Source organism: Rutilus rutilus (assembly GCF_951802725.1).
Source record: "Rutilus rutilus genome assembly, chromosome: 3".
Classification (NCBI taxonomy): Eukaryota; Metazoa; Chordata; class Actinopteri; order Cypriniformes; family Leuciscidae; genus Rutilus; species Rutilus rutilus.
Genome location: NC_140211.1, coordinates 4,036,306 through 4,062,316, shown reverse-complemented (window position 1 = coordinate 4,062,316; position 26,011 = coordinate 4,036,306). Strand labels below are relative to the sequence as shown.

General features: G+C 40.1%; 3 protein-coding genes across 3 annotated transcripts in view; 2 read left to right on the top strand and 1 right to left on the bottom strand.

Moving 5' to 3' along the window:
- The window catches only part of LOC311288453 (Fc receptor-like protein 5), a 36,129-nt gene extending 33,539 nt beyond the window's left edge, over positions 1–2,590 (top strand). Inside the window, exons 8-9 of the mRNA XM_084405872.1 lie at positions 2,172–2,282; positions 2,421–2,590. Coding sequence (XP_084261998.1) covers positions 2,172–2,282; positions 2,421–2,479 — 170 coding nt within the window. The 3' untranslated portion in view covers positions 2,480–2,590. The remainder of the gene's footprint in view (positions 1–2,171; positions 2,283–2,420) is intronic.
- A 1,175-nt stretch (positions 2,591–3,765) lies between these two features.
- LOC311287924 (histone H2B-like) lies at positions 3,766–4,183 on the bottom strand. Its single transcript, XM_084405043.1, has one exon. The coding sequence runs from the start codon at positions 4,169–4,171 to the stop codon at positions 3,797–3,799; it is 375 nt and encodes a 124-aa protein (XP_084261169.1). The 5' UTR covers positions 4,172–4,183; the 3' UTR covers positions 3,766–3,796.
- An 8,604-nt stretch (positions 4,184–12,787) lies between these two features.
- LOC311287902 (aerolysin-like protein) lies at positions 12,788–16,456 on the top strand. Its single transcript, XM_084405021.1, has 2 exons — positions 12,788–12,813; positions 15,318–16,456. Exons 1-2 carry the CDS (start codon positions 12,789–12,791, stop codon positions 16,286–16,288), a joined length of 996 nt encoding a protein of 331 aa, XP_084261147.1. The 5' UTR covers position 12,788; the 3' UTR covers positions 16,289–16,456.
- The last annotated feature ends 9,555 nt before the right edge of the window (positions 16,457–26,011 follow it).

Here is a 26,011-nt window from a genome sequence, read left to right as displayed (position 1 = left end):
ATGAAACTCTAGATGGCGCTGGCGGACCGGTCTTTAACTCAGTCTGCAATCACATAATTCTCTATAGGGCACAGCTCATTGGTTCCTGCTGTATCAGCAGCCAATGAGCTCATGTGCTTTCAGAAACCCTCCCCCTTCCCCAGCTCCACCTGTATAGATCTGCTACGGCTAATTCATGTGTTTTGTAGCAGATCTATTCCTTCAAGACCGAACATATCAACATTGTCATATCCATAACCATGCCAACAGAGTTCATGACAGAACTGTGTTTGTTTCACATAACTAAGTTAAACTATCAAATCACATGCAAAATATGCTGAAATATAGTGAAATCAACACCTTATAAAACCATCACTCAATTCAATGAAATCAAGAGACTGTGAGAGACTTTCCTGTTAAAATCTGACTTTTCATAAATTCAGTTTTTCATTTGAAAGCAGCAGGAATGAATCTGATTGTGCTCATATATGTTCAGTGTCAAACATACAGTTTTGGTCTGAAGAGGAAAACAATTGTACGTCCCTCTTAAACATTAAAATGAATAACTTATATTAATATTCTATGATGTCATAATTTACTCCCCCTCATGTCATTAGCTGTTTTCCGACCGGAGGAACCTTTTCACAGTTCCTAGAACTATACGCTGATTTCACGCAGCCGCCATTTTGAATTTGAAAGTGAGGCTCCGGTGGGAAGAAAACCGGAAGTAAAGATAAACAACAATGCCTTGGACTACCAACCTGAAGCTGCTGCCGCGATTTACACTATTGGATGTTAATATCCAATATAGGATATGTATATAGTTCATTCCTGCTGCTTTTTTTACTTTCTGAATTATATATAAAAAAAAATATTTTATTTATAAATGAATTTCACTGTATATAGTCTAAAGTATAAAAGAAATGTATGTACAGTTTTAGAATTGACACAACATCATTAAACACAACAATACGCCATCGCATTCACGACTCTCCTGTGATTAAAGGCGACACTTCCGGTTTTCTTCCCACCGGAGCCTCGCTTTCGATTTCAAAATAACGGCTGTGTGAAATCAGCGTATTGGCTAAAGTACCCGGATGTCGGCGTGTTCGCACCGCAGGAACTAGGAACGATTTTAGTTCTAGGAACTCCATTTGGAGGAACTAATTTAGGTCCTACTTCAGAGTAGGGTCTAAACCAGCACTATAGGAACTACCCATGACGTTAGTGTACGCTGATTGACCGAACGCACGCGGAACACCAGCACCCGCCATTTTTAAAACAGTTAGAATGTAAACACACAGATTATAGCCTATATATTTACTCCAGAAACTAACTATACAAACATGGAAAACAGTGATAGATGGGCCTCCAAACCTTTATGCTGAAGAGAAAATCCAACGCAACTTTGAGGGGACCAAGTCAAACATGATTATGTTTATCTGCCCAGCTAGCAACACTGGACATCAACCACACGGCATAGGCTAATAACCTTTTTTTCATATACTGTCTACTTTCTATAACAGTTCTATCTAATAACATATTAAACAGTACTGTTAGACAGATCGCTAACTAATAAACACAGAGAATGCATTGTTTGCTCTGGCGTTCTCAGCGCCGCCAAAATAAAGGTCCGTCGGGCCGTCAAAGTAAAAGCTTGCGTTACTCCCTTACCCCTGCTACCAGTTCCTATGGCCACTTAGCCAGTGCGAACGCAAACAGCAAAACTGAGTTTGGGGGAGAGTAGTTCCTATAACTGTTTAGAAGTGGACAGTTCCTATAACTAAGTTCCTGTAACTACTCGGTCGGAAAGCGGCTATTCCAACCATGTGTGACTTTCTTTATTCTGTGGAGCATATAAGAAGGTATTTGGAGGTTGTTGTTTTTCTCCATACAATGAAACTAAAAGTTCCTTCAAAATATCTTTTATTTTCCACACAAGAAAGAAATTCAAACAGGTTTGAACAACATGAAGGTCAGTAAATTTGGCAGATTATATATTTTTGAACGAACTCTTCCTTTAACACAGAGCTGTAAGAGGGAATGGTGGTGGAATAATATGAGATGGGAGGAAAAATATTTCAAAGCTTTTATATTCACTCACAAACTTTGGGTTCCTCGAGAAACTTTCTGAAAGCCCTTCAGAGCTCTGTAATGTTGCTCAATAATGTTCTTGTGTTTCTGTTTTCCAGTGTCACGTTCAGGTCAGATTTCTGTCCTCAAAATCCTCAGTTCTCTTCTGGCCGCTTCTCCGTTTCTGCTAGCAACAGTCGTGCTGCTTTACAAATGTTACAGAGCGAGAGGTAAAACTTATCTCTCTCTCTCCATCTCTCTCTCTCTCTCCATATCTCTCTCTCTCCATCTCTTTCTCTCTCTCTCTCTCCATCTCTCTCTCTCTCCACATATCCCCTCACTGAATCACTGATTTATGTGTATTTCAGTTTCATCTGCTGAAGACCAGAGTCAGTACGCCGTAACAGAGGAAGAAACTTCAATCTGATATTAAAGAGTTAATTCTGTCCACATGTTTGAATGTTCTGTCAGCATTTATTTGTCCTTTAACATGGTTTGAAAATATTGTAGTTCGTTCTTCTTTAAATAAGCTTTATATTTGTCATAACCTTGTGTTGTTAGTCTGTTCTTCAGTAGTGAAAGCTTGACAATGATATTGTTGCTTGTTCTAGTTATAGTTTTATTCTGTATAAATGAATAACTGTTGAAATTAAGTGTTTATTAGAGGTGTTTTTCTTGGTTTTTCACATTTGTAAACCATCAAGTATTTCAAAAACAATGTCTTAATGTTTCAGTCATAATTTAATATATCATTAGGCTATATATGTCTGTAATTAAATAATTTGAAAGCATTTCACCAAATTCTTTGTTGACAGTTTCCCTTTAAAGACACTCGGGCACAAAGAAAATAAATGTATTTGACTGCAGTTTATAACTCACTCAAACTCTCAGAAAGAGTTGAACCAGCAATACTTGCCTCTGATCAAGACTATAATCAAATTACTTTGTTAAATAATTTAATGAATGTTTTTTTTTTGGCTTGACTAAAAGACTAAAAGAGAAGCATTGGGTAAAATTATATAGTAATTCAATTGTTTTGTTTTTTTGTTTTTTACCCTTTATTTATGTAAACTGTTTGAGAACCACTTCTCATGTACAAACATGCCCTGGCCAAGAGGCTACAGGAATAAATAGAAACATACTGTACAACTGTACATAGTCTTACACATGACACACAGACACACGACACAAGCAATTTAATTAAAAAGAGTAGACAACAAAGAAAAAAGAAAGTGTCATAATGGTTTCATTATGAAGCTCATATAATAAATGTTACTCACAGTGGAAATCTGTTCTGTGGTTTGTGTTTGGTGGAGGAAGATGTGAACGTTGACATGATCATGTGTGTAAATCCCAGCACTACTGGAGCACAAGTTTCACATCTTCATCATCATCATCTTCCTCTACAGGATCAACAATAGTGTTGAGAGTATTTCTCAGAAGAGTTTCTGCTACTGTAAAACAAAGTTGATTGTGCAGAAAAACAATATTCAAAGCTAAATGTTGAAAATGTTTTGAGCTTAATCACATTAGCTGAAGATCAAAGCCAATAAGCTGTTAAGTGTAAATACATATAATCTTAATCAGAAGAAAAATGCTTGTAACTTTTCCATCAACAATAAACACAGAAGGACGGATGATAGGTTTTACTTTTGCCTGAGAAGATAATGTATGATCAAAGCTCTTTTCACAGATAATATGTGTGGCTCTTAAAAGAGCCTTTGTGTGTGTTGAGCCGACTCCTCTACTTGGAGCTGGTGTATTTGGTCACCGCCTTTGTGCCCTCAGACACGGCGTGTTTGGCCAGCTCTCCGGGCAGCAGCAGACGCACGGCGGTCTGGATCTCTCGAGATGTGATGGTGGAGCGCTTGTTGTAGTGAGCGAGACGAGACGCTTCACCGGCGATGCGCTCGAAGATGTCGTTGACGAAAGAGTTCATGATTCCCATCGCCTTGGAGGAGATCCCGGTGTCGGGATGAACCTGCTTCAGGACTTTGTACACGTAGATCGCGTAGCTCTCCTTCCTGGACTTTCTGCGCTTCTTTCCGCCCTTGCCGGCGGTTTTAGTGACGGCCTTCTTCGAGCCCTTCTTGGGTGCGGACTTCGCTGGTTCAGGCATGATGCTTCAGTCAGAGAAACTCAGAGTACAATAAAGCTGAATCACTGCAGGCGGGCTTTATGCGCTGCTCTATGCTAATTTCAAAAGGGAAGAACGAGGCTCTGATTGTGAGTCTTCAACCCATAGAGTGACCTCATTGGCTACATTACACATTCACTGACTTGTAGGCGGACCAATCAGAAGCTTTAAAATATGAATCACGCCCATCTCTAAATACCGTCCATCCCCCACATCAACTCCATTCCTTTGTTTCATTTAGAAATTACATGTTAAGCTAGATTAATGTTACATATTTTGGCCTCAGTCCCTGATGTTTTCAAATTGGAAAAAGCTCCAGAATTTAGGCATAAGAGGTTGAATAAACTTCCACAAAACTGAGACCTGCAGCAAAACAAAACAAGTGTTTAAGAGAATATTGTTCTGCAGGATATCGCAGTGATGTATGATAGATGAATAGTGAAGTTAATGCAGTAAATACTTAATGCACTATAAGGTGGTAAAATCTAAATATTTGAACAAAACATGAAAAAATTACCTCAAGTGAGCATTAACTAGCTAGCTTGCTAGTTAGCTCACCGATGGAAGGTAGTTCAATTTGGCTATTTTGGACATTGCTGAAATAAATATATATATATATATATATATATATATATATATATATATATATATATATATATATATATATATATTCATATATGTATACATGTTGATACATTACTTGCCTTTTACTTTTAGAGATTAAAAACTATTGTCTGTTAATTTTGCTGTTGATCTATGAAGCAAACTGGTTGGTAAGAAAGGGGGCATTTTACCCCACCTTGCGTGTTACCCCACCGCTGGGGCAAAACGCCCCCTTTGTACAAAAATATTTTCAGTCAAAATAGTAATTAATTATGAAGGCTGAGCAATTGTAATATTTGGTGAATAACTCCTGCCATAGTCACTCTAAACCGGGATGGCAATTATAGTCACATTTATGTTTTGTTTCACTATAATGTCACAGTTTCCTTAAGGGGGGCGTTTTCCCCCACTCTACCCTAACTGCAGTGGAAAAAACAAACCAAGCTAAAGCGAAACCAGGAAAACCACAACCCCCCTTTCTTAGCCACTCCCATATCTGTAAACATGAAACTCAGCCGCTGTATTTAATGGCGTGTCTCAGGGATATTATTGGAGAGATCAATCTTTTCTGAAGACAGGAACACCCAGGTTTCATAATCCCAGATTCCCAGTCATTTCGTTCAGGTAAGGAATCTAAATCTAACTGAAAATAACTATTTAGATGGGATAAATAATTAAATTGATTTTATGCAACTTTATGATAATTTTTCAAAAACATCAGTCTGATTTTAGATCGATTCGGCTGTTACTATTTGTTAATTAGGCTATGGTTTCAATAGGCCTGTATTTTTTTTAGAAAACACCAGAAGGATATCCACTTAAACTTTTAATAAAAACAACGGTCTCAGCAGTGCTCTGTAAATTGTATTGCCTTGAATCAGTAGCGGCTCTTTTTTAAATTTATGATAAACATTTTGTAAGCTTAACATTCTAAACGATGAACACACTTTTGGCAGAGGTTGCGGGAACTGCAATGTTGATTGACACACACGCGTAACGCTATATAGCCTATTATGGTGCGTTCTATTATTGTCAACGAACCGACTCGGACCTCGGATATGACGTCACTTACACACTTCAAGCGTTCTGGTATGTTTTGCGCGTCCGAGTCGGAGAAAAACATGGACGCCACCCGGAAAGCTGTTGCTATGTAGCACTGGCCGAGTACCAGGCGCTCCAAAATAAGTAACACTATGTGCTTCACCTAGTAACTAGTTTACCTTCTGTTAGCAACGCTAGCCACATTAGTAACACCTGTTTGAAACAAGGCTTCATTCAATATTGCACTCACAACAAGACCGATTCCCATACCCACAGGCAGTGATACGGACGCAGTAAGGTATTGCAGTAATACGACGAGTGATTAAAATTTAAACAACGTCATTTAAACAACCAAAGCGGTACACAAACAATGAAAACAAGTCACATAGGGCGCAGCCATCTTGGATTCCGTATCGGAATTCTTGCTCGGTGTCCTCACGGTTGTCCAAACTTCCGAGCGGCAAAATCCGAGGAAAGGGGGCGTGTTGGTGTGTGTTGCTAGGCTACGTTTGTCTTTCTAGTCGGAACTCCGACACGGTTAAATAATAAAACGCAGCATAAGAATGTTGCCTGCGAATGTAGCCGGCCCGCGGAATACATAAGCTGTGTCCCAAAGTGAAGGCTGCCTCCTTCGAAGGCCGTATTTGAAGGCCGGATGGCCGTATTTGAAGGCCGATTGCGTCACCGCGGCGCGACGAAGGACGTCCCAATTCAAAGGCTGCATCCTTGGAAGGTCGCATTTGAAGGCCGATTGCGTCACCGCGGCGCGATGAAGGCTGTCCCAATTCAATTCTCCATCCTTCGAAGGCCGTATTCGAAGGCCGGTTGCGTCATCGCGCCGCGATGAAGGCTTCCCTGATTCAAAAGCGACGCCAAATGCACCCTTCGTTTCCCCGTGAAAAGAAGGATACATAAATGGACACTTAGCGGCCTATCCTACCCTATTCTACCCCATAAGTCATTGCGCGCCGTTGACGACAGCATTTATTTATTTATTTTTAAAGGCGGCCGAGACTAGAGATCGGTGGAGGACAGCAAATTCACATTTAAATGTAAGTATTATGTTTTCATTTACTTAAATAGCTAGCGAAGCCAGAGTTAAATTTTCTTATAAACTTCTTAACTCCTTCGTCACCATTGCATGGCTTCATTTATCAGGTAGTTTTAGGCAAAACTTGTGGTAATAACGTAGTTTAACGACCTATTTGTAATATTTGCACTTGTGTATTATAAGAAATATCACTCACCCAATAAAGCCCAAAACAATAAGAAAAGCAGTAGATAAGGCAATGGGGTTTCACTTTTATGTTTTTGTAGTGCTGTCATGCAAGGTATGTGGTTTTAACCAAATTTTTGTATACAGAAATATGATTTCTTAAGTATTTTGTATGCATGTCTTGATGTGTCATATTTTGCAGTGTTAACAATGCACTTAAGATTGCTCCTCTGTGTTAAGTACCCTTTTCTGCTTTTGTGGAACAATTTAGGAAAAAATGGGTCTATATATATATATATATATATATATATAAAGAGAAGTAATACACACATCTTTGCTGAAATGTATTGTCCTATTGTTGTTTACAAGCCATGGTTCATTTGCTCTGCCTTTAGGATTGCAAGTGTCCTGGGACAGGAGAGGGTGTGAGTGGGAAACCCGCTGCTGAAGCTTGGCCCTGGTTTGTCCTCATGGATGAGGTGTTGGGACAGAGGCATTGCACCAACCCCCCTGTCCTTATCGCCTCAATCCCTGAGGACACACCAGGGCCGAGTTCAGTAGTGGGTGCCCACGGTGAGGAGGAGCCAGGGGCAGCAGCACCAGTAGCACCAGCAGGAGCACCAGCACGAAGGCGGCGAGACAGGACGAGTTTTTGGACTTTATCAGAGAAGAAATGCAACTAGAGAGGGAGGCAGAGGCGAGGAGTGCACAGGAAAGAAGGGAGAGGATGGACAGGCTGTTTTCTCTTCTTGAGAGAATGATTGAAAAATATATATATTTTCTACATATTCTTGTTTAACTTTTTTCACTTTTATTTTTTAAAAGAAAAATTATGTACATTTATTTTTATGCAACTTTAATTGTGTAAATAAAAGAGAATGAATTGTTCTGGACATTGTTTATTTTTGTAATGACAGTAATACTTTCTGCATGAAACAAATTCTATACCTTTTTATTTTTTCAAATAAAATTGGTAAATGAAAATCATTTGTTCTTTAGGCTACATTAAAGTACTTTTTCCAACTATTTACAAAATACTTTAAACATATCAAAATCAACATAAACATTTAATTTTACAATACATAAAATAAGAAAAAAATGATGTAGACTCTATTGAGCTGAGCTGCTGGACCGGGATGGGCTGCCCCTGGTAATGCCTCCTGCTGGTGGGACATCATCGGGGATGGTCTCCAGAGCGTTGGAGTGCATATTTCCACTATCCACTAAGTTGTCTACCAACAGGTTTGCAGGGCTGATTCAATCGACGGCTTTCTGAAAAAAGTACTTTTAATAACTACTGCATTTATATTAGGCTACTACTGCATTACTGCGTAGGCTATGTTGCATTTTACTTCTGTATATTTTCAATATACAGTAATATCTGGTTGTTACATTATATACTTTTGTGTAGTGTAATGTATGCACATTGTGATGTGAGGGAAAAAAGTACTTCAGGTTACTTCACATTTGTAAGTGAATACCTATTTTTTTACAGTCTATGGTGAATACTTAGCGAAATATGCAGTTCCGAAAATTAAAGTAACAAAATGTAGGCTTATTGTCACAATATTAACAAATTACTACAGCAGCGTCCCATATCAAAGGGCGCATCTGAAGCGTTCGGACCGGTCTAGCCTACGAAGGATTGTTCTTGTCGCCTGGCAACCGTGACAGCTGCAGATGACGAGCGCGAGAAATACTGGACTTTTTATATTAAATTGGGTTTTGTATTCAAACAGGGCTAAACCGAAAATGCATGATTCGGCAGCGCCGGGGCACACCATGACCTCCAGTAAAATATAAAACATAAAAATGACAATAGCCAATTCTGGCTCCATAGCTGTTTACTCAGTTATCAAAATGAATGATCAGGATAGCAGCTGTCCTCTCGCACCGTTGCTTGGCGCCAGGAGCGGTGATCGGGAACACCTGGTTGCACAATTAGGAAATCCTAGGAAGGCCGCATGGTGCGTCCTTCAGAGGACGCATAGGCTGCATCCTTGAAGTCTGCGTCCTTCGAAGGATGCAGCCTTCAACATTGGGACACAGCTATAGTTCCCACAGGCCAAATAATGTCACGTGACCTCCCCGGAGACGCCATCTTTGAGGGCAAAAGCTACTGTGTTTACAATGTTTTACCATACTGTCTATGAGTTTTACAAGCAAATTTCGAATATTTCTTTCCATTTATAATGTTACGAAAATCATGAAGAGACAAAGTGACAGAGATTATAAAGAGACTCTATTAACACAAGACAGAGAGAGGTACAATGCGAAAATTTCAGTCATAAATGGTGTGGATCCGTATGCGCTAACAAAGGAAGCACTGAGCACTGATTATGCAGCTTTGCCTCAGATACAGTATTATCATGTGTATCATTATCTGGTATTGGCTAGGAGTTTTAATACATGTGAGCAATTCCGAGCCTGGAAATATGTGCATGAATATGAATATACACGGTATGAAAATAAATAAACCTCGCGTGCAAATTAATTAATGTAATGCGGAACTACTTTATGCGCGGGTTCTTTAGGGACATAATCTGAGATTGCCGTGCTGGAATGTGTGTGTGTGTGTGTGTGTGTGTGTGAGAGTCGCGGGCGCGATCGAACAGTGGAAACAATGTTGTTTTTGTATGTTTTTAATGTCTCGTCATTTTGTTCATACAGGACATAATTCAAACTGCAAAGTGTTAACTTATATTTGTGTACACTCGCAATAAAAAACAACAAATTCTTGCGTGTTTTGAGGGAGTTTCTTTCCTGTTTATCCTCGCCAGCCATAACCTCCGTCGTTGTTCTGACAAAAGCTTAGTCTTCTCACATTCACGAAGTCTAATGACGGGTATACTGTAAAATCCAAATTTAACTGAACCTCCGACACGATTTAAACATCCATTGACCCAGCAGGAGATCCCCATTTTCACTTTTTATCACGAAATGAACTCGCTTCAGCTTCTTCTACTATTGTTCTGCCCACAGAAATGGCGCCGGGTCGGCAAATGCTAAAAAACTAAATTGAACTGAACCTCCGGCACGATTGGAACATCCATTGACCCAGCAGGAGATGACCATTTTCACTTTTTAATCACAAAATTTCCGTTTCAGCTTTTTCTTCTCATGTTCTGCATTGTAAGAATGTTGTGTTCTGCCCTCAGAAATGGCGCCGGGTGGGCAAATGCCCGTATGTTGTGACGTCATGTGGGAACTATGTATAGGCAAATGCTAGGGGCGCCACTCAGCCATAGGGGCGCCAAAATGATTTTCTTTATTTTTTTTTACTAATACTATTTTAAACTCATTAATTCGAAATACTACCAAATAAAGCACAAAAAAAAACCAAAAAAACAACAACAACACTTAACTAAGTCCCCCGACTCCGGTCCGGCGCATCAATCTCCCCGCCCAGCGAGTGCTTGAAGTGCGTCAGAAACAGAGCGTGCTCGATCAGTTGTTGGTAATTTGTTGTGTATCGTCGCTTCTCGCCGCATCCAATGTAGAACAGCATTGCTTTTGTTTGAGGGCGCTTAACACACTCAGGCTCCCCTGTCTAGACACGGTGAAAGTTACTGATTGTGATGGATGGCCGAATTTACATGACGCATTATAAATTAGCATTATAGTCTGCGATAGATACAGTGCCAAAAAGAAGAGAAGAGGATAAAAGGGGATAAAGACAGAGGTAAAGTGATGGAATGAATGAAGTTTATCTAATGCATAGTAGTAAGATACTATAATTTTTAAACTTTATGCTAGCAGTGCTGAGTTCTCCAGAGGCCGCGGACAGTGTGATTTTGTAACAATCATGTCAGATTTTTAGAGCATTTAGGCCTACTATCACTTTTTAATTCATGTTTTACTCTTTGTGCAGGTTTGGGGGGGATATATGTCTTTTTTTTTTTTTTTTTTTTTTGGCCAAAATTAGTAATGATATGTATACAGGTTTATTAAAATAGCAATATTTTATGTAAAATTCACATTAAAGAAGACATTTCTCAGTTTCATTCATGGTGAAAACATGAAACATGCCATAGTTTAGTGGAAGATTGCTACCATCAACTGACAAACACTTTTGCTTGTGCTCCATGAATAGTTTGTGCATGAATGACATTTGGACGATGACATCACTGTTATATCCAGAGTGCTATATATAAATACTAAATTAATAACTTATTTACAACAAAAATAACCCATCACTGAACTTAAGCTGGACTATGGCACTATTTTCTTCTAGATCTGCTGTACGGGAGAAGCAAACTTTGTTTGCGTTATTTTCCTGTTATCACTGTAAAGCTGCCTTGAAATAATCTGTATTAAAAAGCACTATATAAACCAAGGTGGTAACACTTTATAATAACTGCACGCTATTAATCATTAGTTAAGCATTAGTAAACAGTTAACTCGTCATTTATAAAGCATTCATAGACATTAATAAGCAGTTTATAATTACAGCTATAAATGCTTTGTTCTTGATTTATAAGCATATCTATAATGTGTTTAATAATTGTATTTTCATACTTAATTAATGATCAACTTATTATTTCTAAATGAAGTATTGCATTATTTACATGGTCAGTGGTTCATAAGATAACTTAGAAAGTGTAAGTAAATGATTAATAAACTGTTTAAATACATTATTATTCAGACATATAGTAATAGTTACTTAGTGTGTTATTAACATGTATTTCTACTGTAATTCAGGTAGTTATAAAGCATTTAGTAGTGGTCAGTTCACTATGTTTGTGAGCTCATCTAAAGTGAGGACTAGTTATGCCTTGTAAAGCATTTACAAAGGAGATTTAAAGGCTGATTAATATTTCTATGTTCTCTATCGCTGTGTTGTGTTTCCTTTTTCTGTTTAGAAGAAAACTGAGTCTATAAATCTCCTTTATAAATGCTTTATAAAGCATAACTAGTCCTCACTTTAGATGAGCTCACAAAAATAGTTAACTGCAGGCTACGTTTGAATGTTTAATTCTGTCCTCCGTCGTCACAATTAAGCAGGGCTGTAGTGTTGTGCGAGCTGTGGCACCGCGTGAGAGAAGAGTGTGAGTTCCCATGAGTGTGAGTTCCGTCAAAGGAGAACAAACGCTTAGTTCGTGGAGAGGCAGCGGATGCGAGGACGTTAGGTGCACCGGTGCACTCTGGATCCCTGGAATATCAAATAATAAAATAATTATGTTGTCATGGTCCTTTGAGAAAATACGTAACTTACAAAGCATGCTTGGAAGAAGTCTGTGGGGTTGTCACCATAGGACAATCAGGAGCCCTCTGAACACCAGTGACCCATCAGCTGGCTCTTGATGGGTAGTAAAATAAAAAAAGTTACATAGCTATACTAACAAGAAATTATCTACAAGAATGCAAAACCAACAAAGCACAATTTTGATTTCTCCCTCATATGCTTCAAGCTCTTGACTGTGGAATTTATTTAAGGTTTAGAATCCATTATTTCTGTAATTCTAGATTTCTGTAATTCAAAAAATCTAGTTTATTTCTGTAATTCTTTTGTCGTATATAGATTTTTACTAAATCTAGTTACTAAAGAACTCTGTCTCGTATTCTGTACAAACATACCGCGTTTTACATTTTACTGGAAGACATGGTGAGGATCTACTCATCCTGATTTGTGTCACTTCTCTCTGTAGGTTTTGAAGAGTCTGACAGCACATCTCTGACTGAGACTGGATTAAGAGACACTAACAAATTCATTGTGACTCTGACATCAGTGACGACAGCATGGTGCATCTTCCTCGAATGAAATGTGAGTCAGTAAATTACTTTATGAATTTTTGAGCCACGTTTTGCTCAGGCAGCTCTAATGATCTTGGCATGATATAACCACACTTCAATCCTCAGTGAACTGAGTGTTGATAATTCAAACCGATATGTAAGATGTTTTGAAAATTTTTATTTTTGCAATTCCTGCAGGCCCCAACATTTCTGAAATAAAAATATCCAATAAGAGTGTATAAACCCTTTAAAGGGGTCATGAACTGGATTGTTTTATTATTTTATAATGTTGCCTGGGGTGCCCTTATAATGTTAGTATGATTTTTACATCAAAAATTGTCATAATTTATAAATAAAAGCCATTTTTCCAAGCCTGATTTCAGCCTCAGATTTGAACGCTCCGTTTTAAGGGGCGTGTCTGCTGTGAGACTGCAGTGCAAACGCCCACTGCTGTGATTGGCTGACATGCTTGCATATGAAATAGCTAGTATTACATGAACTCTCTCGAAAACTTTTAGCCTACTACGTTTTTACTATTACAGCTATCGAGATTAACAAATCGTGAAAAGTATCGTTTAAAGCATTATATTTAAATCTATTCCATCACATGAAAGGTTGCAGCATGATGAGCTTTGACTGAGCAGATGACAGACAGTCTGTTGATCGCATGAATAAAGATCTTATCATTGCAACGCAATTTTTGCACTCTCACAAATGCTTACACCAAATCACAATGCAAACACGATGTGAATACACAGTAAGAGCTTCGTTGTGTAGTGTAACAGTGTCATTGTTTCATCACGAGTTTGGTAAGTGTCCAGATAAGCTCTCGCGGCTCGCGCTGTGCTGTTTGATTGACAGCTTGGGCGATTGGAAAGGGATCGTTCTTTGATCGCTTTCTGTATATAATTTAATAACAGTTTAAAAAAGATTATTTTCATAATACTGCGAGAAATTATGTGAAGTTGATCGTTTAGTCACTGATGCATAAACAGTATTGAACGATTTTAAGAGAAAGATATCTGAACTTGAATAATTACACATCAGAAATCACTGATCGCAGATCAGGCATTAGAATACACATGGTTACTTACATGTTGCTGGCAGATCCGTCGGGAAATTGTGATTGACTGATTTAATAAAGTTTAACCATGCTGGAATCCGAAGGAAGCTTATGCAGACTGTCTTCTTCCACAACCAGGCACTGCACAATATTTAGTAAACAGCATGTTTATTGCTTGGAAGTAGCTCGATCCGGTTTAGCAATCATCATGTCGTCCTATGTTATTTAGCATGTTTGGGCGAATCGGTGGGCGGGGCTAAACAGGCCGTGTTGAAGTAGGCGTTGATCTTCTTTTGTGGAGGCGGTGTTTTATCCTCTTTGACGTCATAGTTCCCCACTTTGAAAAACGAGTCGTTTGCTGAGCCTGATGTCTATAAAAGCTTTTATTGGACTAACAAGGTAGTTTTCAGTTCTGAAACTTACAGGATATTATTATAGTATGATGATCTCTTATATGTCAAAAGCTCAAGGAAAATTTGATTTCTCAGTTCATCACCCCTTTAATAAAAAATAAAAAATAGATATGGGAATATACAGAAAATGTGATATATTTCATAATACATTTCCATATATGGGAAACTAGTGCTTATATTTGTCAATATACTGCAATATATGCATTGACCATGCATGGCTGTATATTAAATGCATATATAAATGAAGACAAAAATAGCATTACATGTAATATTCACAAAGTTTTATCCTTTGTTTACATATATTACACATACATGTTCCCATATAAATGTGAATGTATGTTCACACATATATACAGCTCTGGAAAAAAATAAGAGACCACTGCAAAATTATCAGTTTCTCTGGTTTTAAAGCAGGCAAAGTTAAGTTGCGTTTAAATATACAGACAAATGGTACAGACGTGTCAATGAGGTGCAAACGACTCTGTCTCTCCCGGCAGAACCGTCCTGTGCCTGGAGTGTCCCAACAGTCCTCAATCAGCATATTGATGAATCCCTTGCACTAGATAGGCATTAGCATACTGTGATGATGAAGGCCATTGTGCCACGTTTAATTCACATGTATACCTTTAAAAGGCTTTTTGAAGTCCTAGGGCAGTAAAGAGTTCTGCCCATATTTGCTCAGCCCTACAGGCCATATAACCATTCCTTACCACAGTTAGATCTGTTCGGCCTGACAGTGGAAAAGCGGCTAATGTTTCCCAACTCTGTTCCCAGAGGAATGCCAGAACTGCACATTTAGCATGCTTGCCTATTCAGACACACCTGATTCAAGTCAGCTTATTAGTAGATACTCCAAGACCCGAAATGAATGGATAATTTAAGAAAGAAGTCCAGCGTGTGCTGTTGTTGTGTCTCCAGAAACTGGGCTGGGAAACACTGCAATAAAGTTGTAAAGCTGATGCTAATTCTGATCTGATATTATTTTTATATTAAATTTATATAATTAAATTTATATAATTAATATAAAATTATAAAAATGTATATTTATATTATTTTCAGATTTGATGTCTGACACAACAACTCTTCAACAAATTGGTGGACATGGAGGTAATCCATTCTCATTTACTGGTGTGGACAACGGTGCCACTTTAGAGAAGATCGGAGTCTGGGAAGGAGAATCGCAGGTGAAGGCTGTCAAGGTCTGGCTTACAGATGGGAGAGTTGATGAATTTGGTGGACGAAGTCTAACCTTTGATGCACAAGGACCGTATCAAGAGTTCAAGTTCCAGCCTGGTGAGTGTTTCACCTCACTGTCCCTGTGGGCGAACAGAGAAGGAACACGTCTTGGAGCCATCAAATTCAAGACCAGTCAGGGGAGAGAATTTTTTGCAAAGATGACAAGCCAGGGTTTAAGAAGAGAATTTCCCATGGATGTCGGCTCTGGATATTGTTTGGGAGTTGTAGGAAGAGGTGGTCATGACATTGACTGCATGGGATTCATGTTTCTCGAAGCAGTTGAATCAGCAGTTCTCACCGATGTCCACTATCCCACTCTCCAACAACTGATACCACAGGTGACAGTAGAAGAAATCAAATCCCTCACTTTCAGGAACGACTCCTCCACCACACAAAAACAAAAAATTGAAACCTCAAAGAAAGTGATCAAAACATCTTCATGGTCTGTGAGTGGAAGTTTATCTGCAACATTTAGTATGGAAGTGAAGGCTGGGATTCCAGAGATTGCTGAAGGTACTGCAGGATCCAGTGTCACCATTGGAAATGAAAGCACTTACGGTCAGGAGTACACAGATGAGAGAACCGAAACTCTGTCTACAGATTTAGAAGTCCCACCAGGGAAGAAGCTGCATGTTTCAATCACTATTGGCAGAGCCACTTTTGACCTGCCTTACACTGGCACAGTGAAGATGACCTGCAAGAACGGCAGTGTGTTTGAGTATGGAACCAAGGGCACATACAAAGGCGTCACTTACATTGATATCAAAGTGGATATCAAGGAATCTCCTCTGTAATGTCAAGTAGGGCTGCACAATGTATCGTTTTAGCATCGATATTTTTTGTGTGCGCATCCACAATAGTCACATCGCAGGATGTGGGATGTCAAGAATAGGTAGTTGATTCGTGATTCATGATCCGTACGGGCCAGCTGCCCCCCAGCCCATAACGCTTGTGATTCGCGGATTAATTGCAAAGTTTAACCAGCATAGAGTAAAAGTTTATCATTTGCATGGTTTTAAGTACTGTCAGTTTAAACATCAAGCGCAAGAAGACTCGAACTTGCGAGCTGTTTTCTGTGTGTGCGCACAGAGCCGGGCACACTCTAAAAACAACACATTCTCACTCCCAACTCGTCACATATGGACGCTTGGCCAGGACCCCTTGGCGTCACTTTTCAACGATCTGGGTATACCTTTAGCGTCAATTTTCAACGTGCAGGGTAGTCCGATAGACTTCTATAGAACTCTGAACTGGAGCCTGCGGCGTTGAAATTTGACGTTTTGGGTAAGCATAACGCAGCCCGTTGTCTGCGATGAATGGGTCGAGACTACAATAAATACAAAATTAAAAGGAATAATCTACAGTAAATGATCTATGCCAGGGCTAGTCAAATGGCAGCCCCCAGATTATCTTTATCTGGCCCTCCAACTAGTTTGTGATGTTCAAAACCTCTCGCAATCTGATATCAAAGTGCCCTCTGCGCAAAGGTTTAGCGCGTTCATAGGCAACTGCATTCAGCGGTGAGTTTAACAACGCATATGGTGAGCAACAGCATTCAGCGATGAGTTTAACAACGCTCATTGTGGTGAGCAACAGCATTCAGCGGTGAGTTTAACAACGCACATGGTGAGCAACGGCATTCAGAGGTGAGTTTAACCAAAACAACGCTCAACTGCAGGTAACACGGCATTCAGAGGTGAGTTTAACAACACTCCATGGCGCGTTCAAGTAAGCATTTAAGCGTTTTCTTGCCATAGGTAACACTGCTTAGAGCATGCTGGATAACGTATTTTTATCGGAGGTTGTTTGTTGATGTTAATAAATATAATATGCTACGATTGTGTTCAATTAATCAAAGTTTTGTTTATTTATTTATTTATTTATATTTATTAAATCCTCTTAATTAATAACGCTGACGTCACTGTATGGGGCGATCCCAAGGTCCGTTGCGATTTTCCACTCGGTAAGTAGAAGAGTTAATTAATAGAGATGGATACTATTCTTAAATGTACACATCAAAAACTTTTGAATCAGGACAATAAGTTGTGTTTAGAACCTTTAGACGTGTAAGGTGGCAATTTTTTCTTATGACGGTAAATGATATTGAAGATAACTGATAATGAAGACATTATAAAAACATATAGCTTGCTACACCAAATGTGCAGGCTAGCAAAGTTAGCTAATCAAATACTGAAAGTTAATTTTTGTCGCATATAATCATGCAAGGTACAATTATAGGGGAATGTAAGATTTCCAGTATTACATTGGCCCACAATTATTATCCAACATTATAAATGTTCAGATGAAGAACGGTGTTGCCAGATTGGTTTGTTTTACAGCCCAGTAATTGTTTAAAATCCACACAAAATTATATAATAAACACCCAAATAAATCTGTAATAAACAATACAGATTAATTCATAACTACAACCTTGTGGCTCATCACAAGTTTTCAATATGAAATAAAACAATGTGTATAATTAATGTAATAAGTATAACTTATTGACTGATTCATATATATATATATGGGTATATATATTTAAAAGTTCTGCTGTGGCTTTGGCTTTTTTTGGCGAAATAGAGCAAAACTTACATTATTAATTTTTTTGGTCTAAAATGTAATTAACAATATTAACTTCTTGTTTATTGAACTGTATAAAATCAATACACTCTAGCCCATTCTGGCAACACAGATGAAGAGAATACTGGTGTAAAATGTTCAAATCTGTTGTTGTTTTTTCCTTTAGGTCCTTCAAATTTGGCAGCTTCAATTTCATTTTATTCTAACCCCACACCACACACACACACACACACACACACACACACACACACACACACACACAAACAAAGGCACTTTTAAGAGCCACGTCCGTCTTGTTAACCTGTACTCATCAGTCTCTCTCTCTCGCTCTCTCGCTCTCTCTCTCTCTCTCTCTCTCTCTCTCTCTCTCTCTCTCTCTATCTCTGTTTACACATATATATTTGTTTTATCTGTCCATCTCTTTGTTGTGAGTCTTTCTGTCTGTTTTTGTGTATATTTGGTGTCTAGTCATGACAAGGCCAAAATTCAGGCCCTGCCCTTCTTGCCAGACTCCCAATCAGGCAAGCAGGAAAACTTGCCATGTCTGTTTTGCAAGCCTGTCCACCAAAAAGAAAATTAAAGAAAAAGTGGTGTCACTGGATAGCCAATGGGGGAAATCTGTCCTTAAATGCAGAAATGCTGGGCGTATAATTGATTCTGCCCGTATTGCAGTAAGTAAAAGTATTAATATTTCACAAGTTAGTGTTACGTGAAGTTGAATGCCCGTGTTTTTCTCATACTGAATATCAGACAAGTACCAATGTGATCTGGCCTTTAAAAACATAGTCTTATTATTTAATTCATAGAAGAATCCATCTTTACCTATAAATTGTGCTAAAGAGAAACAATAAGTTGTGTTCTCTGTCAAGTAAGTAAGTCATGATGGCAATGGCAGAAACTGCAGGAGTACCTCTGGCTATATCTGAAACTGGCCATTGATTGTATACAGTTCATTATTCAGTAATGTTTCTTCTAAAATAATTATAATGAAACAGGTTACGACACATTTTCTTGCATTGTACTCCAACTCCATTAAATGTCCTTAAATTAAAATTGCTTTATACAGTATTGATGTTTAGAATAATTCAGTGGGTTTGTTTAACTAATGTGTTATTACTGCTTTTGTTCATTTCAGGTGAGTAAACTTGAAGCTGTGGGATACAAGCCGATTTTATTTATTGGCAAGCCAGATAAAAGGGCTTCGAATAAATGGGTTGCAGAAATAATCACCCATCTGGACCCCACTCCTGTCACTAAAATTCTTTTGGAGAAGATGCGGAGGGCCTATGAATTTATCTTGACAAAATGTAAGTAATGTTTTGGTTTAGAAATTATGAATATTTAGAATACATCTATATTTCTTTGTTAATATGTACAGATTTTAAATGAAAGTAAATTTGTATTATAGCAACCTCCACAGCACAGCAACCAGAAAGTCAAACCGCGGCGGAGAGTCAAACCGCGGAGGAGAGTCAAACCGCGGCGGAGGAGAGTCAAACCGCGGCGGAGGAGAGTCAAACCGCGGCGGAGGAGAGTCAAACTGCGGAGGAGGAGAGTCAAACCGCGGCGGAGAGTCAAACCGCGGAGGAGAGTCAAACCGCGGCGGAGGAGAGTCAAACAGCGGCGGAGAGTCAAACCGCGGAGGAGAGTCAAACCGCGGCGGAGGAGAGTCAAACCGCGGCGGAGAGTCAAACAGCGGAGGAGAGTCAAACCGCGGAGGAGAGTCAAACCGCGGCGGCGGAGAGTCAAACCGCGGCGGCGGAGAGTCAAACCGCGGGGGAGAGTCAAACCGCGGAGGAGAGTCAAACCGCGGAGGAGAGTCAAACCGCGGAGGAGAGTCAAACCGCGGCGGCGGAGAGTCAAACCGCGGAGGAGAGTCAAACCGCGGAGGAGAGTCAAACCGCGGAGGAGAGTCAAACCGCGGAGGAGAGTCAAACCGCGGCGGCGGAGAGTCAAACTGCGGAGGAGAGTCAAACCGCGGCGGAGAGTCAAACCGCGGCGGAGAGTCAAACCGCGGAGGAGAGTCAAACCGCGGCGGAGGAGAGTCAAACCGCGGCGGAGGAGAGTCAAACCGCGGAGGAGAGTCAAACCGCGGAGGAGAGTCAAACCGCGGCGGCGGAGAGTCAAACTGCGGAGGAGAGTCAAACCGCGGAGGAGAGTCAAACCGCGGCGGAGAGTCAAACCGCGGAGGAGAGTCAAACCGCGGCGGAGGAGAGTCAAACCGCGGCGGAGGAGAGTCAAACCGCGGCGGAGAGTCAAACCGCGGAGGAGAGTCAAACCGCGGCGGAGGAGAGTCAAACTGCGGCGGAGGAGAGTCAAACCGTGGCGGAGAGTCAAACCGCGGCGGAGGAGAGTCAAACCGCGGCGGAGAGTCAAACCGCGGAGGAGAGTCAAACCGCGGAGGAGAGTCAAACCGCGGAGGAGAGTCAAACCGCGGAGGAGAGTCAAACCGCGGAGGAGAGTCAAACCGCGGCGGCGGAGAGTCAAACCGCTGAGGAGAGTCAAACCGCGGAGGAGAGTCAAACCGCGGAGGAGAGTCAAACCGCGGCGGCGGAGAGTCAAACCGCTGAGGAGAGTCAAACCGCGGAGGAGAGTCAAACCGTGACTCTCAAGGAGTCTGAGACAGTATTTGTTCTTGACCTTGTTCCTCTGTCTTCCCAACTCTCTCCAACCTCTCTCTTTCCTACTTCCTCTTCTACTTTTACAACTATTCTTCCTTCAGTTTCTTCGCCACCTCCACTGTCTTTGCGACAAATGAAAAGGACAAACACCTCTACCTCTTCACACTATTCTGCCTCTGTCTCTCATCCATCTGCCTCTTCCATTCCCACGTCTTTGAGTCCGGAGGGGCCACGTGTGAAGAACAGAAGAAAAGGTAACTTTTTGCATAGTACATACTTACTCTACACCAGTGGTTCTCAACTCCAGTCCTCGGGACCTGTTGCTCTGCACATTTTGTATGTCTCTCTTATCTGACACACTCAGTTCAGTTCAGTTCATGGAGTCTCTCTTAACGAGCTGATGATCTGATTCAGGTGTGTTAAATAAGGGAGACATACAAAATGTGCAGAGCAGCGGGTCCCGAGGACTGGAGTTGAGAACCACTGCTCTACACTGTTAATAAATTTGCTCCCAGTCACAGTTGACTTAATGTAAATTAGATTCATCGGCTTACCGAATCATTGGTAGCCAGTTCACAGTATCTAGTTATTTAGCTGTGGCCAATGTCCAAGGGCGGTGGTTAATGTCAATCCCTGACTTAAGCTAAGAGGACTTTGGGAAAACCAATCCTGTACTTTTTGCTTGATTGACATAAATTCAGGGACAAATTCACTTTGACATGAATGGAAAGGACTGCATATCGCCTCACATGTGAAATTATAAATATGGACTGATTCAGCTACAAAGCATGGCATTCATGGTTTAATAAGCTTTCCTTGTTTTTTCATTTTTTCAGGTTGCCGAAAATGTAGTAGGCAGAAGGTGTTCCTTTTTGATCGTATAACTGGGGAACGGATAAATAAGGTAAAATATGTTCTGTTAGGCTGCTTTCTTATCTCAATGACTGATTCTGACCTTTCAAGGATAATACAACAATATGTTATGCCCTATTCATTGATTGCTTAAACAGTTAGAATACTTATTACTTGTGTTTGTGTGTGTAGGGGAAAGCCGAATTGAGAGTCCACTGGTTGCCTTGCACTGTGTGGTAAGTTATGTTTTATTAATTATTTAATTCCATTGCAATGGAAATTAGTCCATTCCATGACTAGTACAATGTAGGCAAAGTTCAACTGGTTTCTTGCAAGCAGCATGGATGTTCATGTCAGTGTTGTCTGTGGCAAGAGAAAACTCCCTGGTCCTGTAGTTGATCCCGTCAGTAAATCATCCTCTGAGGTAGTCTTTAGAGAAACTGGAGTGAGGTCGATTGTCAGTACTCAGAAGCAAATAGCGATGTGGTAGAGGCATTTGGAAGAGCTAGATCCATCAGGTAGGCCCTTGTAATCTTTAGGACATGCATTCCGATGATGAAAAATGATGGAATAGTCTTCCGTGCATTCCAAATTCAGACACACTCTCTCAGTCCAGACTAAAGCTGCTTTGAAACAATATGTATTGTGAAAAGCGCTATACAAATAAATTTGAATTGAATTGAAATTTGAATTAAAGACAAATATCTCTGGATTGTCTTTAGTCTGGACTGAGAGAGTGTGTCCTAATTTGGAATGCTCGGAAGACTATTCCATAATTTTAAAGACAAATGGGAGAATGATCTACCTCCTTGTCTTCATTTAGAATATTCTATTTGTAATATCCTGGAATTTTGTGATTAACACAATGGATTATAGGTAATGAGGAGCTGCACCATTCAGTGCTTTCTGAGTAATTAATAGAATTCTAAAATTAGCTGACAGACAGACAATTTATGGACAATAAAATGGTCCTGATGTGATCATGTTTTCTGTTGCTCTAGCTCTGAACTAGCTTATTTATTGAGCCTGCAGGACATCCACTCGGTAATGCATTACAAAAGTAGCAGTGATTCATGCACACATAAGGTAATTTTTCAGCATCTGAAACTCTTATGTGTCAAAAGTTAGTTTTTCTAAGATGGAGAATCCTGTTGTATGTGCTGGAAATGTTATTTTCAAAGGAACATAAGAACATCAAACATAAGATCTGTGTTCTAAACTGTTGTAGATGACATAACATTTTCCTCATCCCACTAATGACAACTTAATCCCTCAGTTCATCAGAAACATTTGGAAATCAGTAAATTTGGAAATACATGGCTTTCAATGTACAGAAACTGAATGGAAAATTGTGTAACTAGAGCTGCCAGACAATTGTAGTTTAGGAAAAAGTACCATATTTTCCTGTGAGATGCAATGTTGTATAAAAAAAGTGCTAAATGAAAATACACCAATTAAGTCCAAGTACCTCAAATTTGTTATTAAGTAAATTGAGTACATGTACTCAGTTACATTCCACCACTGGGCTTAACCAGAGTTAATGCTACTTTAACAAGCATCAATACATTTCAAGAAACTCTCTAAATTTAACCCAACAGTGATTATTATTATTTTTTTCCTCTGTGTTCTAATGAAATGTTGTGCACTTATGATATTTTACAGTGGCAAAACCTGGGATGACACATGGGAGCCTGCCAGTGAATTCCTACATGTTATGCCTAAGTCCCCAGATCCCAACCAGCTTTCAGCATGACAGCCTAGTCACCTGTACTCTCACTTGGAAGTTTATTTTTGAGGGGGTTTTTTTTCTTTTTTTCTTGCTTTTGTTCATTAAGTTTTTTGCACAATACCCAGTCTCTTTTTGTGTTTATTTTCTTAATTGTGTTTAAAAAAAAAAAAAAAAAAACTTTTGCATTTTTCATTATCCAATCGTGTTCTAAAACTTGTAGTAAAAAAAATCTGTACTTACACATGTCTGAGTTCACAGATGCTGACGCCTACATTCCCCTTCATCCTCCCCACCACCACCAGGATGGTCCCTCCCCATACCTCACAGGGGGTCGGCTGCGCCCCTGCCTTCGTCTTCAGGCAGGAAATGCAGAGGATTGCGAGCTACGCATGGGGCCAATGCCAAAGAACTTTATATCTCAATACTTGCTTGCTGGGCTGTTAAAAAATGCATACTTGTTACGTTATTTTGCCTCCCGAGTCTTTCTGGTAGAACTGCACAATGTGTTCTTCAAAGGGAAGAAAATAATGTATTTTCTGGTGGCTCCTGGTTTGTTTGTTTTTTATTAAAGAAAAGAAAAATTAAAGTCTTTAAATAGTTTGGCATATCAATACATTTTGGGAAATTAGTACAAAGTGTGTGCAATCATCTTTAAATGTTACAGACGCATTTTATTTGATTAAGAGATTAACTTACATCTGTTTAAAACAAAATACTGCATGCTAGAATAACTAGTAGGCTACTTTTTGTAATTATATCCATGTAGGGTTACATCCTATCTTCAGTCGGAAGAGCCTGTTTTTTTAATTATTTATTGCAGAACTTATACATACATGATCAGGGAAATTAAGCGTTGTTGTATTTCTTTCAGTGAAAAATAACAACAACAACAAAATAAATAAATATCCTGGACTTGCATACATCAAAAGTCGGAAGAGCCTGTAAATACCATATATGGACAAGTGTGACGAGGCTTTGACGTTTCCATGGCGCCAGAAGGACAACTGTGGTTGGACTAACGTTTAGGTCAGAATAAAAAGCGCTCCATATCGCAAACTATGTTTTGCTGTCGTTATGACGTCAGTAATACTGTCAGTTATCAATGAGGTATTTCTATATTGAAAGAAATTACACGTTTACCGAGATCCTAACCCTAACCCTATAGTGTAACTTAGGGTGACCAGACGGAATCTAAGCCGTTGTCCCGAATCCCGAAAGCAAATTCTTGAGTAGGTATTGTCTGATAAAACATTAAAAACTGTCAGTAGAGGTTGAATCGTCCTGCACTACAGCAAAAGATATAAATAACTGGCTTAAATGTTTTTTTTTTTGTTTTTTTTTGTGTGTGTGTGTGTGTGTGTGTGTGTGGGGGGGGGGGGGGGGGGGGGGGTATTAAGATGCCTAAGACTTTTGCACAGTACTGTATATATACACATATTAGTATATACACTGCTCAAAAAAATAAAGGGAACACTTTTTAATCAGAGAATAGCATTAAGTCAGTTAAACTCCTGGGATATTGATCTGGTCAGTTAAGTAACAGAGGGGGTTGGTAATCAGTTTCAGCTGCTTTAGTGTTAATGACATTAACAGCAGGTGCACTAGATGGGCAACAGTGAGACAACCCCCAAAACAGGAATGGTTTTACAGGAGGAGGCCACTGACATTTTTTCCCTACTCATCTTTTCGGACTGTTTTTCACCAGTTTTGCATTTGGCTAGGGTCAGTGTCACTACTGGTAGCATGAGGCGATACCTGGACCCTACAGAGGTTGCGCAGGCAGTCCAGCTCCTTCAGGATGGCTCATCAATACGTGCCATTGCCAGAAGGTTTGCTGTGTCTCCCAGCACAGTCTCAAGAGCATGGAGGAGATTCCAGGAAGACAAACAGCTACTCTAGGAGAGCTGGACAGGGCCGTAGAAGGTCCTTAACCCATAAGCAGGACCGGTATCTGCTCCTTTGTGCGAGGAGGAACATGATGAGCACTGTCAGAGCCCTACAAAATGACCTCCAGCAGGCCACTGGTGTGAATGTCTCTGACCAAACAATCAGAAACAGACTTCATGAGGGTGGTCTGAGGGCCCGACGTCCTCTACTGGGCCCTGTGCTCACTGCCCAGCACCAGGGAGCTCGATTGGCATTTCCCATTGAACACCAGAATTGGCAGGTCCGCCACTGGTGCCCTGTGGTTTTCACAAATGAGAGCAGGTTCACCCTGAGCACGTGACAGACAGGAAAGGGTCTGGAGAAGCCGTGGAGAATGTTATGCTGCCTGTAACATCGTTCAGCATGACCGGTTTGGTGGTGGGTCAGTGATGGTCTGGGGAGGCATATCCATGGAGGGACGCATAGACCTCTGCAGGCTAGACAATGGCACCCTGACTGCCATTAGGTATCGGGATGGCAGTTCCTGGAGGATGAAGGAATGATACCATTGAAGGGCCACCACGCTCACCTGACCTACATCCAGTAGAACACCTCTGGGACATTGTGTTTTGGTCCATCTGACATCACCTGGTTGCACCTCAGACTGTCCAGGAGCTCAGTGATGCGCTGGTCCAGATCTGGGAGGAAATACCCCAGGACACCATCCGTCGTCTCAGTAGGAGCATGTAGCATATAGATATCCAGCATGATATTTTTCCCCATTGAGATCTGATGTGTTTTCAAAGTGTTTCTTTAATTTTTTTGAGCAGTGTGTGTATATATATATATGCGATGACGGGCCCAAGACG